At 39.1% G+C, this 18,803-nt stretch overlaps 1 protein-coding gene across 9 annotated transcripts in view; it reads left to right on the top strand.

Moving 5' to 3' along the window:
* Drak (Death-associated protein kinase related) overlaps positions 1 to 18,274 on the top strand; it is a 458,585-nt gene extending 440,311 nt beyond the window's left edge. For all 9 annotated transcript variants that reach the window (XM_067785423.1, XM_067785422.1, XM_067785419.1 and 6 more), the window contains 4 exons: positions 10,334 to 10,546; positions 10,617 to 10,792; positions 10,856 to 11,174; positions 12,646 to 18,274. In XM_067785423.1, the coding sequence (XP_067641524.1) occupies positions 10,334 to 10,546; positions 10,617 to 10,792; positions 10,856 to 11,174; positions 12,646 to 14,518 (2,581 nt within the window). In that variant the 3' untranslated portion in view covers positions 14,519 to 18,274. The remainder of the gene's footprint in view (positions 1 to 10,333; positions 10,547 to 10,616; positions 10,793 to 10,855; positions 11,175 to 12,645) is intronic.
* Positions 18,275 to 18,803: the final 529 nt, after the last annotated feature.

Genomic DNA, 18,803 nt, shown 5'->3' with positions numbered 1-18,803 from the left:
TGCAACCGGTACGAGGAGGAAGAAGCGTCGAATGGCAGAATGAAGGGGCAACGTTCGGCAGAAGGCGACAAGCCTGCTTTCAAGAGGCAGAAAGTACCCAGTCCTAGAGCCGCGAGGCAGGGCAGTCGCATAGACAAGACAAGTAGGCCCAAAGCTGTAAGACAGATGGGTTCCAATAGCGAGGTAGCAACTACCTCGAAAGCTGCCAGTCAGAGGGAAGTTCCAACTACGGAAGTAGGAGATAAGCCAAAGGGAGATAACGCTAAGACTCCGGCTTTCTCGGAGGCGCTAAAGGGAGTTAACGCGAAGACTCCGGTGTTCTCGGAGGTTCCAAAGGGAGATAACACTAAGACTCCTGCTTTTCCCGAGAAGATGAGTGATGTGGCAAAGCAGTCACTGAATGTGGCGCTGGTTGATCGTAGCAGTCCGTTCGGACAAATGACTACTGAAAGGTGGAGATCTGTGGAAAGGGAGCTTATTAGCTTAATGCTTAAGATGATGCGGGAACAACCAAGTAAGCCCCTTCCAACCTTTGATTCGGGGGGATGGTATAATGGTGTGAAGATGATAGCGTGCGACAACATCGCGAGCTTGCGGTGGCTGGAGGAAGTCGTTCCAAACCTCCAAAGGCAAGGCACGAACGCGCGGTTTGAGGTGGTGGATAAAGCGCAAATCCCCACGGTACCAAAAGTTAAGGTATGGATACCATGCGTGATGAAGTCGGAGGATGCACTGCGACTTCTGCAGAATCAGAATCCGAACATACCGACACAGGATTGGAAGGTACTTACTGTATCTCGGCCTACCGAGGATGGTCAGTTATACATCTTCCAAATAAACAAGCAGGCGGAGGATATTTTGTACACGCAGCTTGGCAAAATGTCCTTTGGCACTGGCAAAATTTACATGCGACTCAGGAAAAGAAGTCCCGAGGATAAAAATCCTAACACGCTGGAAGTGGGCGAAGTCGAAAAAGGCCTCAGAAGCCTAAGGGAAAAAAGACAGGTGGAGGTCTCCGACGTCACCACGAACGTGCTAGAAGAGGACCAACCGCTAAATGGTGCTGTGACTCGCACAGAGGAACACACGGCACAACATTCACGAGGGGCTGAAGGGGGCCTCGAATACTCTAAACCAAAAGGGCAAGAGGAGGACGACGACGTCAAGACGAAGGTGCTGGAGGGGGACAAACAGCCCAATGGTGCTGCGAGTCCTACAGATAAACCTCCAACACAGTAAAGTGGCGTCGAGCGAACTCCTCCTAACCCTTGAGGAGGGTTCGTTTGACGTGGCGCTGATCCAGTAGCCGTGGCTCTCATCGGGAGGAAAGGTTTCTGGACTTAGCGCGCGCGGGTTTGGCGTTTACTACGCACAAACGGAAGGACGGGTGCGAGCTGTAGTAATGGTAAGGAAACAGCTGCATTCATATATGCTGCCTAATTACACCACCGAGGATCTCGTAGCGGTGGCCGTTGAGCAAAAGAATAAGCAGGCATTTATCCTGGCGTCCTGCTACATGGCCCATGCTGCGGAGGTTCCACCGATGGAGTGCAAAAGGCTAGTACAGGAGGAAGGGCGCAAAGGGCGGTTGGTCATAGGCGCAGATGCAAATGCGCACTACAATGCGTGGGGAGGAGCAGATACGAACGAGAGAGGCGAATCTCTATTTTGTTACATCCTGCAAACCAATTTGCAGATAGCCAACAGGGGAAATGTTCCTACATACATTGGTCCAATATCCAGCAATGTTCTGGATATTACATTGAGCTCCGAGCGTGATATATCAAGGTATGATTGGATGGTTCTCGATAGGCCATCCTTCTCCGACCATGCGTATATAAGCTTCAGCATCCCACTAAAGAGGGTAGAGAAGGGAGGAACCTTTAGAAACCCTAGGGCAACGAATTGGACTAAATTCCAGAAACATGTAGAAACGAAACTGGGACAACCCAAAGAGGTTGCTAATGTAGAGGAACTGGAGGAGTCGAATGAATTCCTAACGAGGACGCTTATGACTGCGTATAACAAAGCTTGCCCTCTAAGAAGATTCAGAGGAAAAGCAAAGCCGCCATGGTGGAGCAATGAGCTGAGTCTTCTAAGAAGACAGGTAAAAGAAATGTTTAAACTCACAAAGACCGCGGAAAGCGAAGCGTGTCGGGACGAGTACAGGGATCTACTGAGGATCTACAAGCGTGAAATTACCAGGGCGAAGAGAAACTCATGGAAAAGTTTCTGTACGGACATAGAGTGCTCCAGTGAAACAGCACGGTTGAAAAAAGTCCTAGCAAAGGGAAACATAGTCCAGGGACTAATAAAGAAAGAGAACGGGGAAGGGTCACGTGATAGTGAGGAATCCCTTGAGGTGCTTCTCGATACACATTTCCCATCGGGAGACGGTTTAGAAGAACCAGCAGACATCACTCACACTTCGATCACGGAGCTAGTGGTGCCGGGCTTGGTGACCGATACCAAGGTCGAGTGGGCAGTGAAGACGTTTTCTAAGTTTAAATCGCCGGGCCCAGATGGTATATTCCCGGCCATGCTACAAGTCTCAAGTAGGGCGGTCGTGGAATGGCTTAAAATAATATTCGATGGGTGCATAAGACTGAATCATGTACCGCACTATTGGAGAACTGCTCGTGTAGCTTTTCTACCAAAGGCGGGGAAGATCGGTCACGTGTATCCCAAAGACTATAGACCCATTAGCTTAACATCATTTCTGCTCAAAACCTTTGAGAGGCTGATAGATGTGTACATAAAGTCCAACGTGGATGAAAAGCTGCTCTCCACAACACAGCATGCGTACACCAAAGGCAAGTCGGTAGACACCGCTTTGCATAGGGTGGTAATAAGCATAGAGAAATTCCTGGAATATAAGGAGTATGCTCTAGGAGTCTTCTTGGACATTGCCGGGGCTTTCAATAATGTTGCAAAATGGGCGATTATGGATGGTCTTAATTACATTAAAGTACATCCTGCCTTAATCAGATGGATCGGCTGCATGTTAAATTGCAGAAAGATTACATCACAATGGGGATTGTACGAGGCCACGAAATCAGTGGACAGGGGCACGCCGCAGGGAGGGGTGCTATCACCTCTGCTGTGGACACTGGTCATCAACCAACTGCTCAGGCAATTCGATGAGGGACCCGTAAAACTTACGGCTTACGCAGATGACGTTGCAATTGTCATAAGTGGAAAATGCCTTCCAACGATTAGTTCTTTGATGGATCGGGCGCTTCGGGATATTCATACCTGGGCATCTAATGTCGGGCTGAAAGTCAATGCGGAGAAGACGGATATGGTCTTGTTTACAAAGAGGTACAAGGTCCCAAATTGGACCAGGCCTAAGCTAGGAGCGGTGACCTTACAGGAGAAACCTTGCACAAAATATCTAGGAATCATCCTAGACAGTAAGCTGTCATGGAAGCTCAACGTGGAGGAGAGGGTCAAGAAGGCCTCAACGGCACTCTATGCATGTAAAAGAATGCTGGGGTGTACGTGGGGCCTATCGCCCTCTCTTTCTCATTGGGTTTTTACAGCGATTGTAAGCCCTATTCTATACTATGGAGTTCTTGTTTGGTGGAAAGCCACACAAAAAACAACATACCTCAAAAAATTAGAGGGGGTATGCAGACTATCGATGCTTTGCATTATGGGAGCCCTGAAAACAACCCCGACGGCTGCACTGTATGCCATTCTGCACATTCCACCTGTAGACCTGGTAGCAAAGAACAAAGCGTTAACGACCGCAACCAGGCTCGATGCTTCGGGGCAGCTTGAGCGCCGACCATATGGCCATAGTAGTATAGCGTCCTCAGTCACAAGACGAACAGACTACATGATTCCCTACCTGCACTTTGAGGGAGATCTTAAGGCCACAATAGAGGTGGACGGTTGGCGCAAGGGTGCGCAAATGGCGGACGAGGCGATACATGTGTACACCGATGGTTCCAAAATAGTGGAAGGAGTAGGGTCTGCGGTATACTGCGCTGATCCGGAATTAAGCAGATCCTACAGGCTGCCGGATTACTGTAGCGTTTTCCAAGCGGAAATATATTAGCCGTAACCAAAGCAGTAGAAACCCTGGAAGAAAATAGCTTAAGCTGCAAGCGTGTTAACTTTTATATTGACAGTCAAGCAGCAATTAAGGCAATAATCTCGCATAGCACAGCATCTAAATGCGTGTTAGAGTGTAAGCAGTCTCTGGAGAGAATCGGGACAGGGAGAAGCATACATCTATATTGGGTCCCAGGGCATATGGGAATAGATGGGAATGAAAAAGCGGACGAATTAGCTAAAAAGGGCGCATCCCTTGAAGCTTGCTCCGTAGACGTCCCAATTAGATTGGGCGAGATTAAGCGAAGGCGAGAGGTGCACATGATCGACCAAGCAGAAAAGGCGTGGGTTCAAGCGCGGGGCTGTAAAGTGTCGAAGATTATGTGTAGGTCTTACAACCTTAGACTAACACAGTTGCTTCTATCATTAAAAAGAGAGGACTGTAGACTCATGACGGGTATTCTGACTGGACACTGCCTTCTGGCGTCACATGCCTTTAAATTAGGCTTGGTCAGTGATAGCAGGTGTAGGAAGTGCGGGTTGGAGGAGGAAACGATCGAGCACGTTCTGTGCTCATGCCCTGCACTTGCCAGGCTAAGACTCCAGCTATTAGGAGTGATACAGCTGTCAGATCTAGAAGCAGCAAGTGGCTTAAGTCCTAGGAAGCTTCTAGTATTTGCCAAGAGGACGGAGTTATTTTATAACATAGGTCCTGGTTTTTGATAGGGTTTTTCAGTTTGGTCGTTAAAACAAACTTCTGGTAACACTACGGACTCAATCAGTCTATGTGAGGTCCTCATGGACCGGCCAGTTCAACCTACCTACCTTCCTTAGAGAAATTTAGAATAGTATCTTTGCTATCGCTTAAAAGTAATTTCAATTCGTTATTTTGTAGCAAATCTTTAAAAATATTTTTGTCGATGTTTTTCCAATTTACTTGAAATCGCCGAAAAAACTGGACGTCCTTACTAGTATTTTCTGGAAAATAACATTAGAAACCCCTCTCAGCAAAACTTCATAAATATGATGACGACAAAATAGATACAAAAGCTTTCGCTCAAGTTTTTTTTCTAATGACGTTGCAGCTCCTTTGTAACGCCTATGTTAACCGATGTCGTATCAAAACAACAGGCCACAATATCATCCTTCAGATCCCATTCAAATAACAGTTCATACAACGTATCAGCTATTTCCGAGCCTGTTGCAGCATATAATTTGGAGCTCCTGTTAATTGTTCGCCATTCCTGTAAGTAACAACAACTGGAAGTCTACCTTTTCACGACCTGTTATTTCTGGAAGTAGTTTTCCATCCCAATGCAAAGTGCCGCAATTTATCTATTTAAAAAACCTACTACTCAAAATTTGTTCATTCAAGAGCAGTATAGTTTTAGTAAGAAAATGGGCAAAGAAATTTTTTGTAGTTGTTTGCAATTTGAAAATATATATTTTCATTTCTGTATACTTTTTTTTTTTAATTTCTTTCGATATGCTTGTTGCAAGAACAAGTTGCAGTGCAGGCTTAAATTTGTTGTCGCATCACGCATTTCGAAAGAAAATTTATAAAAAAATATATGTGCATAACTTTTTAAATAAATAAACTTCAAGTTTGGCTTCAAGGGATATATGTATTTCTGTATAAAAAAGTTTATTTGAGCGTTTTTTTACCCGAATACCACGATTCACTGATCAACACATTTGCACAGACTTAATTTACTTTTCATATTTGTTTGTCGAAAGCAATATATATTTTTCCCTGTAACTGTTATTGGTCAACCGATTTTGAAAATTGTGGCCATTTTAGAAAAGTAAGAAAATACAGATCTTACTACGTTATGGAAAAGCAGTAAATTTTTGTAAGGTTTAGAAATATGGAAGCCTAAAGCAGGAAATTGTAAAAATTCGTAATTTTTCACGATTTCAAGCCCTTTGCGCCACCTCTAAATTTTTTTTGATTGGCCTAAAACTTTGTATATATTCGTTTTTGAGCTATTCGCATATTTTTAGGGGGTGAGATCAAGAATCCAAACACTTTTTCCTCCATACAACGAAGGGCCACCCTAATGTACATATGTAAGTTTGTGTGCTTCTATAGACTCTATAGTATAGAGGCTTTATTATTAAGTCTCTTAGTGCCAAAGCACGCCTTACTCATTATTCTAAACACGCAAGCGTGCTTGTTGCTAGATTTTTTTGTTACACATATTACATATTGTTGTTGTTGCTGCAGTGGCTGCTATTCTATCAATGAATGAACAAATGGATGTTGTTGTCGGACGCCAAAGTTACTAAAACCAGGAGGCTGGTGGCTACTCACGCCCAACTTGACGCATCCAAACAAAACGTATACATCCGTTTGAATACTGGTTATTTTCCTGATTGTTGCTTGTCTCGTTGTTGCTATATAGTCCAGTTTCAGTTGAGCAGCAGACACAAGTTGGAGTGGGCTTTACATACATTAAATTTTATTTGCGATTGTAAAAATGTATGGAAGTTAGGGGAGACACTATTGCACAAGGTACAGTCTTCAAATGCGAGCTTTATCGTACGTACCTTACCTTGTACCTTGTAGAAACATGTTAGATGTGATTTGGGACTCTAGTACAGAGTCCCTGATCGATACTCTGAAATGTTGGTTGGTTCGTTGGCTGGAATGGCGATGTATGCAGGACCCGAAAATTCGAGTTAGCTATCAAGTCACAACCAGAGCAGTCTGGCTGATATCAGACGATTCATATCCAGCAAATAACTGCCCTCATCAGCAACACGCGCATAAACATTCAAGAATGTTTTTACCGATATAATAACAACAATAGTACCGTCTTAATAACACAACGCTCAATTGAACCAATGAAAAATACTACAAACAGAATAACGTATTTTTCAGGGCAGGGGTGGGAATATTGTCCCACTTTAAGTATACATCCCACTGAATTTAAATACCTGGATAATTTCCTAGGGCTGAGCATAGTAAGGTATGCTGGGCGGGACCAAACTTCACCTTACATCGGCCTTTACAGGTTTCTCAACGTATCTCTCCCCAGAATATTGGAGCTGCGGCATTAGTATCGAGCTATTTTCTTCTCCATCTTTAAAAATTATTGCAGATCGTCCTGGTTATACGACATAGGAAGACGTTTACAGACTCCACACGACTAAAGCCTACACAATTTAGCTTCGTTTAACCAGAGCACTTCTGAGATACGGCCCTGAGTGCAATCCAAGGGCACTCGTCTCTAAAAACTAAACCGCGCCAGGCTAGCTTGGCAACTATCTACAATGCTCAACCAAGCTAGATTTTCGAGACCCGCTTGGAAAGCGACGTCTCTTTAGGGAGACGACAATGATATTCAGGCAGTTCATATTTTTCTTATGTGGCGACTGCAAACTATAACGCTTTCTCCCAGCTACATGCTGGGACGTGGCACCTGTTGAACAAACGTCCCCTCTTACTCTGCCGTGAGTACGCGGTTTGCTTACGGGTATATGGCTACCTCACTGTACTGGCCAGTGCAGTAAAGTTGAGCTGGATGTCAATGTATGGCCTAAGAGCACAATGCCGTTGTTAGTATTAAGATCAGGTCTATCTAAAGTTGCTATCACACCAAATTTCCAACTAAATAGTCACTTTCTCGAGCTATACTTATCTCGTATAATGGTGATTTTGTGCCAGCGACTTAAATATCACATTAAATCACAGCGAAAGCTTAAAGGAAATTGCCGTAATTCACGGCATTTGAGTCTCGTTCGCAATCACTCTTAACTAAACCTAAACCATTTACAGCTCTCTTCACAGAAACAATTTGATGTGATAATATGATCAAATGGGATATGTGCTGCAACTAAGTAGCCTTAGATATCGCAATCAACTGCTACATGGTTCGCTTTGCAGTCGCCCCCAAATCGATGACTCCGCGCTGCTTTTTACTACTAGATGTCACAGTAATCTATGTGTCAGATTATTGCGACATCTGGCGGTAGGTAGTAGCACAAATCACGGGTCCATTTGTCCATATTGTTACAAGTAATTATCCTGCTATTATGCAGCTGTGATTACGAGTATTGATAAATTCTGAACTAAGATTTATTTATATATTTATTTTCTATCAGTCACAGTCGCGGATAAAAGTCGCTGCGACTTAGAAGACACAGTCAAAGATATTTTATTTTTCTTTCCGGAAGCAATCAAACAGTTTTTTCCCTACACATTGAAAAACACTTGAAGTGCAAATGTAGTTTTTAAGCATCTCACACATTATATACATTTTTTTTGTTTTCGTCATTAACTTGACTATCGTATTTGTACAACACATCACTATGTGTCATCCTCCAAGTGGCATTCCCTCTCTTGTTGTTGTCATTATAATTATTGTCATCAAAATACTATTGAATGCTGTAAATGTACGAGACAAAATGTTAAAAAAATATCGCGCACGCCTTTCACACCTCGTCAATAACATCAATAGAATAAGTGCAGTATATTGATTCAGATGTACGTGCTATACTATCACTGGCTCACTGTCACTGTCTAACGTCACTAAGTACGGTGTACTAAGTCCGCTACTCTTAAACGTCTCCATGCAAAGAACCATTGATATTACGAACGAAAACGTCCGGCAGTATTTATTGTGTTTGTTTGCTGTTGTTTGGCCATCTAACTGGACTACGTTGCCGGTTGGCTGACGTATGTCTATCAGTAGGCGCCCCCAGACCCGTTCTTTATATTTTCGTTGCAATAATTTTAATAATCAAGCTTTTGTGCAGTTACCTCCGTCGGGCTTAACAACTCAACTTGATACATTTTATAATTGGCGAATACTTATGCAGCTGCAATTTGGTCACAGCGATTGAAAGATTGCAGTTAATGTCAGCGAAGACTTTGAATAAATCGCCATTACACAGTGAGTGACGGCATCTGGGTCGCGTTCGCAATCGCGATAGTTGTTGGGAGCCCGCCGGAGCCAAAGTGAATTCGACTATCTTTCCGTTCGTTTGATATGCCGGCACCAACGCGATTCAAAATTTTAATTTCATTTGAAGCATGCTGTGACTATTTTTTGTGTTATCCCATCGAAATAGATTTGGTTGTTGTTGGGAGCCAGTCGGAGCAAAATCGATGATTTTGGGAGCCAAAAGAGCCTTTGCGTGAGCACCCTTGATTTATAATATATTGTTGCTCTTCCATTATTGTTCAGTTTCCGTCAAAATGTGTAACTTTGGTTCGGAAACACAGTTATAGATAACTTTGTTTCTCTTAAATTGCGCAATCTGCCAAGATGAGCTCATTTTGTTTTATTGATTTTAGAACAGGGTGAACAATTGATGCATATAGCGATTTTCTGTCATCACTTTTCATGGGCGTGGCACCGCCCACTTTTAAAGGAAGGTAATTTAAAAGTTTTGCAAGCTCTGATTTGGCAGCTAAGTATGTAAAGTTCGGTTACACCCGAACTTAGCCTTCCTTACTTGTTGATATTCTAATTACCTACTTCATTCTTTATCTTTGTATTTCTCGCTAGTCTGTTTTTCTTTGTCCCCATTTCTGACCTAACTTTCTCTTTATATTCACCATTGTGATCTATCGTACTAGTCCCTTACTTCGATGGCTTCGATTTTACTCATCATTTTAAAACTATTTCGAAACCATTTCGGAACAGTTATAGGATGACTTCACATTGGACTATGTTTGGAATAATTCCAATACAATTTCTGAATCAATTCGGAACAATCGCAGGACAGTAACAGGATAATTTTATGGTCACTTCGGGATTGTTTTTGAAATGATTTTTATATAATTCGGGGATTGTTTTTTCCCGAAATAGTATTGAAATGATTTCGAATTTCCGATATGGTTTCAAAATACTCTTGAAAGGATCTTGAAGTTTTTCCAAAATGATACCTAAAATAAAACAGAAGCTATCTTGAAATTGTTCCGAATTGGTTTCGATATAGTCCCGAATCATTCTGAAGTCATCCCGTAATGTTCATTAAACGGTGCCGAAGTAGTCTCAAAATGGTCCAAGAATATACGATACAGTTCGATCCCCGTCAAAATTGTATCGAAGTCCGTCAGTTCCTTAAGATGAGTCCCTGTGTTTAAATCGATGTGTCCGTGTTTAAAGGAGAAAAATGAGAAAAGCCCGCTTTTACTTCGCTTTAAATCACTCTTGAAATAAATACATCACCTGCCTTTCGTATAAAACTGTTATTATAAGTAAAAATTTTTTAGCGATACTAATCCCCAATTTTATTTTATTTTTCTCTTGTATTCTAACAGAGGCAAATTTGCTGCAGTACGCCGTGCAATACACAAAAATTCCGGTGTACATTTTGCTGCTAAATTTCTAAAGAGACGCCGACGCGCACAATCCTCAGACAAGGAGATCAAACATGAGATCGCCGTACTGAAGCTATGTGATGGCGCTGAAAATATTGTCAAATTGAGTGCAGTGCATGAGTCACGCTCCGACACAGCGTTGCTGCTGGAATTGTAAGTGCTTGAAACAAAAATTTGTCATAGATAAAATTAAATACAAAAAATAAAAAATCAATTATTTCAGAGCAACTGGTGGTGAGCTACAAACATTTCTTGACAATGAAGAATGCCTCAGTGAGGCACATGCCCGCTATTGCATGCGTGAAGTACTTAAAGCATTGCAATTCCTACACAAACGTTCAATTGCACATTTAGACCTAAAGCCACAAAATATATTGCTCACTGGTGAGCGCATTGAAGGTAAATATTGCATAATATGGCTATTATAATCTATCTGTATTCACTCTTCATTCTTTATTGCAGATGGTTTAAAGCTGTGCGATTTTGGAATCTCTCGTGTTGTTGCCGAGGGCACAAATGTGCGTGAAATTGTCGGCACACCAGATTATGTTGCGCCCGAAGTATTACAATACGAGCCGCTATCATTGTTAACAGACATTTGGTCGGTGGGCGTATTGGCATATGTGCTATTGTCCGGTTTCTCACCTTTCGGCGGCGAGACAAAACAGGAAACATTCCTCAACATATCGCAGTGTGCACTGACATTTCCGGATAAATTATTTGGTGGTGTGTCGGCTGCAGCAATTGATTTTATGCGTCGTGCATTGCGAATAAAGCCAAAGTAAGTAATATAATGAATAAATGTCGAAGTTTAAGTACACAGATGGACATCATGTATGGAGACATGGCTCAATATATGGTTGGCTCATCTCATCAGCTGGTTTTATTTATTTCATTGCATGGTCGATGGTATTGTCAAAGGGAGATGGCAAACTCAAAATGAAACCAACGCATTGGCAACATTTTCTTACAACATACAAAAACTGCTAAATTTTATGTTTCCATTCCATACCATTCGCACCAACACCAACACGCAGATTTTGACAATCTGAACTAACACATTTTTTATTTTTGTACAGATGAGCCAACCATATAGTTGAACCAAGGTATGGATACAAGTTTCAAGGGCTTCATATTATCGGGCATTTTTTGTTTCAAACAATCGATGAAAATATAATTTCTCATTTGGCCCACCCTAACATACATACATATTCAGCCGAATTCTAAATATTCCCTCGGAATTTTGTTCTCGCGGATTTTTTTATTCCCGCGGAAAAATTCCTCCAATTCTTTTCTCCTAGGGGAATAGGAATTTCGAATTTTCGAAGTCAGCTGTTTTGTCAATTGAAATTTTGTTGCACATTTCTTATTTTGTTTAAAAAATAGAAAAGTTTAATTATTGTTCGAATTTGTTTGAAATTAAGAAATAAAGTATAAGCAATGCACTGTATTGCATTTCATATGGTATTCACTGAATAGGGAGAAGTGAAAAAACTTACAAAGAATTTTTATTTAGAATACGAGGAATGGGAGAAGGGAAAAAACTCGCACGGAATTTTTGTTTATAATTGGGTTGATTATGTGGCAGCTGCTCAAATATCATTAATCTGCTCTCATAAAGTTTAACTAAATGTGCGCATTCCGCGTGGAAAATCGGTCGTTCAAGTTTTTCGAGAAATCTGGACTATCAGTTCTTGAATTAATTTTTAATTTTCCAAGTAATACAAAGTTCGGGCAAGATTTTCTCAAACAGGCGAGTAATACTTAAAATCTAGATATCTATATGACACCAGGCTAGATCTGGTTAAATTAGGAAAGCTTACTTAGACACTTTTAATAAGCCGCTGTTACGCTCAAGCCAAGATATTTCTTACTTACTTACATGAACAGGTTCACAAGACTGCCTATAGGGTTGATAGCTAATCTTCATGACAGCTCCTACCTTCTAGGCCGTAACCATAGTGGAGAAAGAGAACCCCTCCCTTTGCTCTCACGGTTTATAAATTCGCCTAGCCGTCAGCCACTAAATCTATCTATGTAATAGATAGTGATAGCGAAGCTAATTCAGACCAAATTCGCCGTACAGGAGCAGATTAAATCAGAATAAAATTTGCGTTACTTCGTTTTACTGACATCCACTGCCACCAGATTTTCTTATGAAAATCGCAAGACAAATTCAAAGCATTCAGCTTAACTCTTCTTCCGAAATACTTACAGTTTATTAAAAAATTTGTATTTTCTTCATATTTTAGCGATCGCATGACCGCTGCAGGATGTCTCGAGCACATTTGGTTGAAAGACGAATGCTCCATCGATAGACAAATTCGCACAGATATAACTAAGCCAACTACAATTGATGACGATGCAGATGAAGAGGACGAAGAAGAGCAATTAGAGGACGACGCAGAAGTAGATGGAGAGGAGGAGTTGGATGATAATAAATTGGAAGCTGAAAATGAAAACTTGATGTCACACGATGATGATGCCGATGTTAATGGCGACGAACTTAATATGAGTACAGAAGATGAACGATTAAATGCTACAACAACAAATGACAGCAAAATGGAATCGTCTGATGCTGAGGAAATAGCCGAGGACGAAAAGGTAAAGCCAAGCAAGCCAATGCAACTGAGTAATAGAAAAGGAGCGCACAATAACAGTAATGAAAGCAGTAGCACTAATGGTTATTATAATGGCCGTAGCGCTAGTAATAGATATTCAAGCAACAACAATGCTGGTTATGCCGCAGGCACAATTTATACAAATTGCACAAAATCAACTGCGAATGGTAAATCAACAGCAACAACAACACAGCGAACAACTGCTATAGTAACGGTGCCAGCAATGCGTGCAACGACAATACCGTTACAATACAAAGGTGGCCACTATCAACAACAACATCAAAAGCAACAACTACAACACTTACAGATACCTGCACGACGTCATTCATCCTCACACTCAAATAAGGAAAATACGTTTTTGGCTACTAAGAAAATAATGCCAACTGCAGCCTTGATCAAGAAACCATTAATAGCAACAACAACAACAACTATTATTATAGGAGGCAACGAAATGATGGATAGCGCCGCTGTAGCGAGTACAACGTCAACGAGTGTTGTCGCCACATTTACGCTGCCCAGCAATGGCTACAATCACCATGGGCATAACGCCAGCACCAACAACAACAGCAGCATCCAAAATGGTACAGTAAACGGTAGCGAAAGTAATAGCCATATCAACAACGAAAAATACGCAACAGCAACACACTGTCTCTTTCCCGATGCACCCACCACACCTAAAGTCATACGTAAAGCGCCCAATGCTGAAGGTTCACCCACATCGGTTAAAGCATTAGTAAAGAAATTTCAATTAGAAGGCAATAATTCCACAAGCCCAAATGGTACTGAAAAGCATGCTACAACAACAACGCATTTGAAAGAGGCACAATCAACAAATCAGCAAACGCATTCTATGGGGCCCACATCACCACAAATAAATTGTGGTATCCATGGACATGGAGGCAGCAGCAAGAAATCAACGCCTATGAGTAATGGTATATGTAAGAAATATGGTGGTAGCGATCAAAGCAACAATGGTAACCATTATATCACATCCAATGGACGACGCGCTTCCGAACCAACAACGATTGCAACACATGTCACAGTAGCGCATAATCGTAGCGGCAGCGGCGGTGACGTCGGGTCCAATTATAAATCGACGTGCGTGTTTTGTATTAGCTGTGGTAGTAAGGCGGCAAGCAGCAGCACTAACACCAATGGATGCAGGCATTCAATGGACAACACGACAGCAGGCAAGGTCAGTAAAGGCAGCAGCAACAGCAACAAAAGCAACAACACCGCCAAAGCTACCGCGAATACAACAGCAAATGGTAGCAACTCAACGACATCTAACAGCAGCACAGCGCTCTCATTGTATAGTCCTCAAAAGCAGCAGCAGCAGCAACAACAACCTCACATAAATGGTGTGCATCCTCATGCGCACACACATCATCATCATAAACATCATCATGCGCATGCGCACCACCATCACATGCATGCAGTGACGGCGGCGACGAAAAATGTTACAGCAAACAATTTAAGTTTAGATCAGGGTATTATTTGTTAGCTAAGGGCCAGTCGGGCGCGTAGAAATGCCAGAAATTTCTTTCATCGATTTCTATGTTGTATGTAGTATTGCGTTGATGCTGTGTAAGCCGCAAGATGTAGTGGCAGGCATAGCAAAAGCATAGACCCATAGAAGCAGAGCCCTTATAAGATTGGTTTTGCAGAGCTAGCAAGTTTTGGAAAGCATATTTTTGGAAATTTTTCTAACATTTCAGTTTTATTGTTGAAAAAGAAATAGGCTTTCCAAAAATCAGCGCGGCATACTGTCTTACCCTCTCTATGCCAAAAGCATTCACCTCAGTGCTTACACGCATGCGCGCGCCGCGCTACGAACGCTACAACAGCTCGTATTGAAGACGCTGCTGCTTTCTAAATTTACTTATATATAGTTAAGTGTTATATAACTTTAAATTTAATTTAATTTAAAATAATATAATATATATATGTATATGTAAATGTAAATGCAGAAGTAGTAACATGAAATTGTTTGATGATAAGTTTATAATATTGAATTACATTAATACATAGTTCAATGGTGTATGGCTTGATAGTTGCACAAGACTTTCTTGATGCATGTTTAGCAAACATAAATATTTCCCTTAAGTAAAAAGTAATTAATAATGTGAAACATTTTCAGGAGCTTTAGAATAGTTCTTCGCGCTGTGTAATTAGTTTGTTTCTCTGTAATTCGGAAACCAATTTCGCTTCTGAACTTTTTCTGGATGTCACACAAAAACTTGGGTAAACTTAAAAAAATGGGCTTTCGATGTTCAAACGGTCGCACTATTCTCATTAGGTTTCTTAAATTATATCAAACCCCTTTATCTGGAACGTAATAGATTGGACAAATTTTTGTCGACATCATTTGATTTAATCTTTTATCGCACTGCGCCGTTCTTTCATTTGTTGATTTATCTATTACTTCAATAAACGAATTTTCGAACATCAGAAGCGTCAACAATCGAAACGAGAAAAAGACTAACGCGTGCCGGTTTATTTGTATTTGTTAAAAATGTTTAATTCAAAAAATTCGATCCTAGTCTTCGCATATTTCGATTTCGAAAATTTCCCACTTCTGCTTTCAAAATTGTGAACTTCTAAGTCAAAAATTTACTTTTTGAATCTCAATATTTAGTGTTCTTCCACAATTTTAAAAAGTTCAGCTTTATGTATAAACTTTCAAAGTCGAGTTGAACTCCGAAACTGAGAAAAATTCGTCTTTTTAATTAAAAAAAACTGTCAATTGGAATTGGTAAATTTCAAGTTTAGCGTGTTTCTAAATCTTAATCTCATCTTTCTTGAATCCGAAAATTGTATGCATCGAATTTGAATGTTTCAAGTGAAGTATTTTAAATCCGAGTCCCAAGTATTAGCTTAAACTGCATATATGTTTAAGGTAAAATCAATCACATTGAACCTCGTATTCACTGATTTCAATCTTTGTTTCTGATATTTTCGAATTGGTATATTATGATTTAAATATCCTGATTGAATACTTCAACTCGCATATTTCGAATTTTTCTAGTTATTGGAATGTAATACAAAAGCTTCTAATATTTTATTGTAAAATAAATATTTCCGACTGTAGAATCCAGCTTAAAATTCTTAGATTATCAGCGTCGATTAGAGAGTTCTGAACTTCGAATTCAATTATTTGAAACTTTTTGTTTGATATTTTCGATCTTGGTATTCGTATACTTACAGCATACTTAAAATTCAAGTATTTCGAGTTAAGATATTGAAATGTTTAAAATTATGCCAATGCTAATTTGAAAATGTTTGAACTGTACACAAATTTTAAGCATTGATGAAGATGATATAAAGATTTAACGAATGATTGCATAATTAAAGCCTTGACGTCCAAGCATTTTTTTTTTTAATTCACTTTTATTTAAATATTTTTTTTTTATTTACAAAAATTTATTTATATGATTTAAAAAAATTTTTTTTTTTTTGATAACTAGGTAGATTCAGTAACTGTGAGTTTTAAAATGTACATTTCAAAACTCACATTTACTGAATACAGCCCCTGCTTTCTTCTCAGTGGCTAAGTGAAACAAAAATTTAATCCAGCTACTTGTCTTTATTTATTTATTTGTTATTATTTTATCTATCTTATCTATTTTATATGATAACTATGCATTTTTTCGCTATTTACAATTATAAACATTATAAAATCTTAATACGTTATGTATTTTATTTAAAATCTTTATTATTTTTTAAAATAAACTTAAAACTGTTTACTTCTAATGTATAGAGTAAACAAATAAAAATTTTCAAGTTAAAATTTATATTTGTGCGAAAGTTTCAGATTTTGTGTTGTAACTTCGAATTTATCGAACTAGGGCTTTTCTATAGTTTCAACTTTTTGAATTTAAAAACGTCGAATTTAGCTTACTTCGCGTCCCAAAGTTTTAGTAATTTTAATGTTCGTGTTCGCAGATTTCGAATTAGGTATATTGGCTTAATACAAACTTATCATAACTGATTTCGAAAAATTCGTTATTCGTGTTCGAAAATATGAAGAAAAAAGTAATGAAATTTATTAAAGATATATTTACCCCAATTGTCCTTACTGCACTCTTACTAAACTTAAAATGTAGCAAATTAGTTAAAAAAATAAATTTAATTGTATAATTTGGATTGGCTGTTAAGGCTTAAAATTGCTTGATGTCATAGCTGTCGCCGCATGTGCTGCTGTTGCTCGGCTAGGCCAAAGCCATTGTATTTAGATGAGATTTATGCGATTTACTTGATACCTACTATATATTACTTATATTTTCGTAGTATAAAATAATTTGTTTTTTCTTCAACAAATGCTGTGTATTGTTTAAGCCTTACTCCCTATACGTACTTACTAGAGCTTACGATTTCTTCTCGCACACAAGCGAGATTTTCGAGACCCGAGTAATCGAGAACTCGACTTCTCGCGAGATTTTCGTGTCTCGAAGTACTCGTAAATCTCGCAAGCTTCTCGACATAAATTTAAGTGCTTTTTTTGATTATATTGCTTTCCAATGATATTTAACTCAAAACACATTTATAATACATATAATTTTGTTCACAATATTTTATTTTTTTAACGAGACATCAAGAACACGGCTTCTCGCAAGATTCTCCAATCTCGAAATGCTCCTAATACTCGCGAGCTTCTCGACTTTCAATTTCAATTCAGTCGCCACGTTGACAGTATTCTATACATTTCGGTGTTTTTTAGTTGCTAAGTTCTATATAAAACAGCCCCGATGAATCGACTAAATTGAATGTCGAGAAGCTCGTGTGCCTTACGAGTATTTCGAGTTTCGAGAATCTCGCGAGAAGGCGGGACTCGCGAGAAATCTCCTCTCGAAAGAGTTCGAGAAATCGTAAGCTCTAGTACATACATATATTTTTAAATATATATATGTATCATTAATTCTAAAAAATATTTTAATACCGAAATGGTAAGCTTTTGAATTATCTACCTTTATTATTATTATTTCTTTTTTGTTTGTTTATATTATGTCTTTAGTTAAAAGTGGTATTCTTTAAATACCTAAATATGTATGTAGTGGTATACATACATACATATGTTAGCGCGTATGGAATTATACGGATCGTATATATAGATAAATATGTAGTTACTAATTAATTGAATTATGATAATTGATAATGAATTGAAAGTTGAAACTTAAATGTATGGTTTACTTTATTTTTGTCAATGCCGGAATATTTGAAACGAATAAAATAAATTCATTATTATTTGATAATTATTACGAATATTGTTTGTTTTTATTTCAATTTTTTGTTTCTAAGGAGATTTTTTTTTTTTGTATGATGTTTTGAATAACTTTCATATTTTCTTTTTCTCTTCTACAAAGAACTGTACTCAGTTCTTCGAAAACTTGCAGATCTTCGAAAGCTCAAAAGTTTAAAAATGCCCTTTCGAAATCAAACAATCAACCTCGTATTTATATTAAATTCAAATGCGAAACTTGCAAACTGCTCACTATGATTCAGATAGTTTGAACTTCGCATTTATCTTTTCCATCTGTGAAGTCGTAAAATTTAAAACGGGTTTCGAAAATTTATTTTAAAGATGCATATTTCAGAACTTAACATTTTTAAGTTTAAGATTATAGATGTGAAAAATATTGTCTAACTTAAAACAAACAAAAAATTATAAAAAATTTTAACTTCGATTGCAATTTGGAACAATGGAGTCAGAAATCTAAAAGCTTTTCTAAATATGAGTTTCAACACCTGTCTTGCATTTCAAAATATGTACTGCAGTAAGCAGTAAATGA

Source organism: Eurosta solidaginis, chromosome 4, assembly GCF_040869045.1.
Source record: "Eurosta solidaginis isolate ZX-2024a chromosome 4, ASM4086904v1, whole genome shotgun sequence".
Classification (NCBI taxonomy): domain Eukaryota; kingdom Metazoa; phylum Arthropoda; class Insecta; order Diptera; family Tephritidae; genus Eurosta; species Eurosta solidaginis.
The sequence above is the reverse complement of the archived record's forward strand: the minus strand, read 5'-3'. Positions and strand labels throughout refer to the sequence as shown.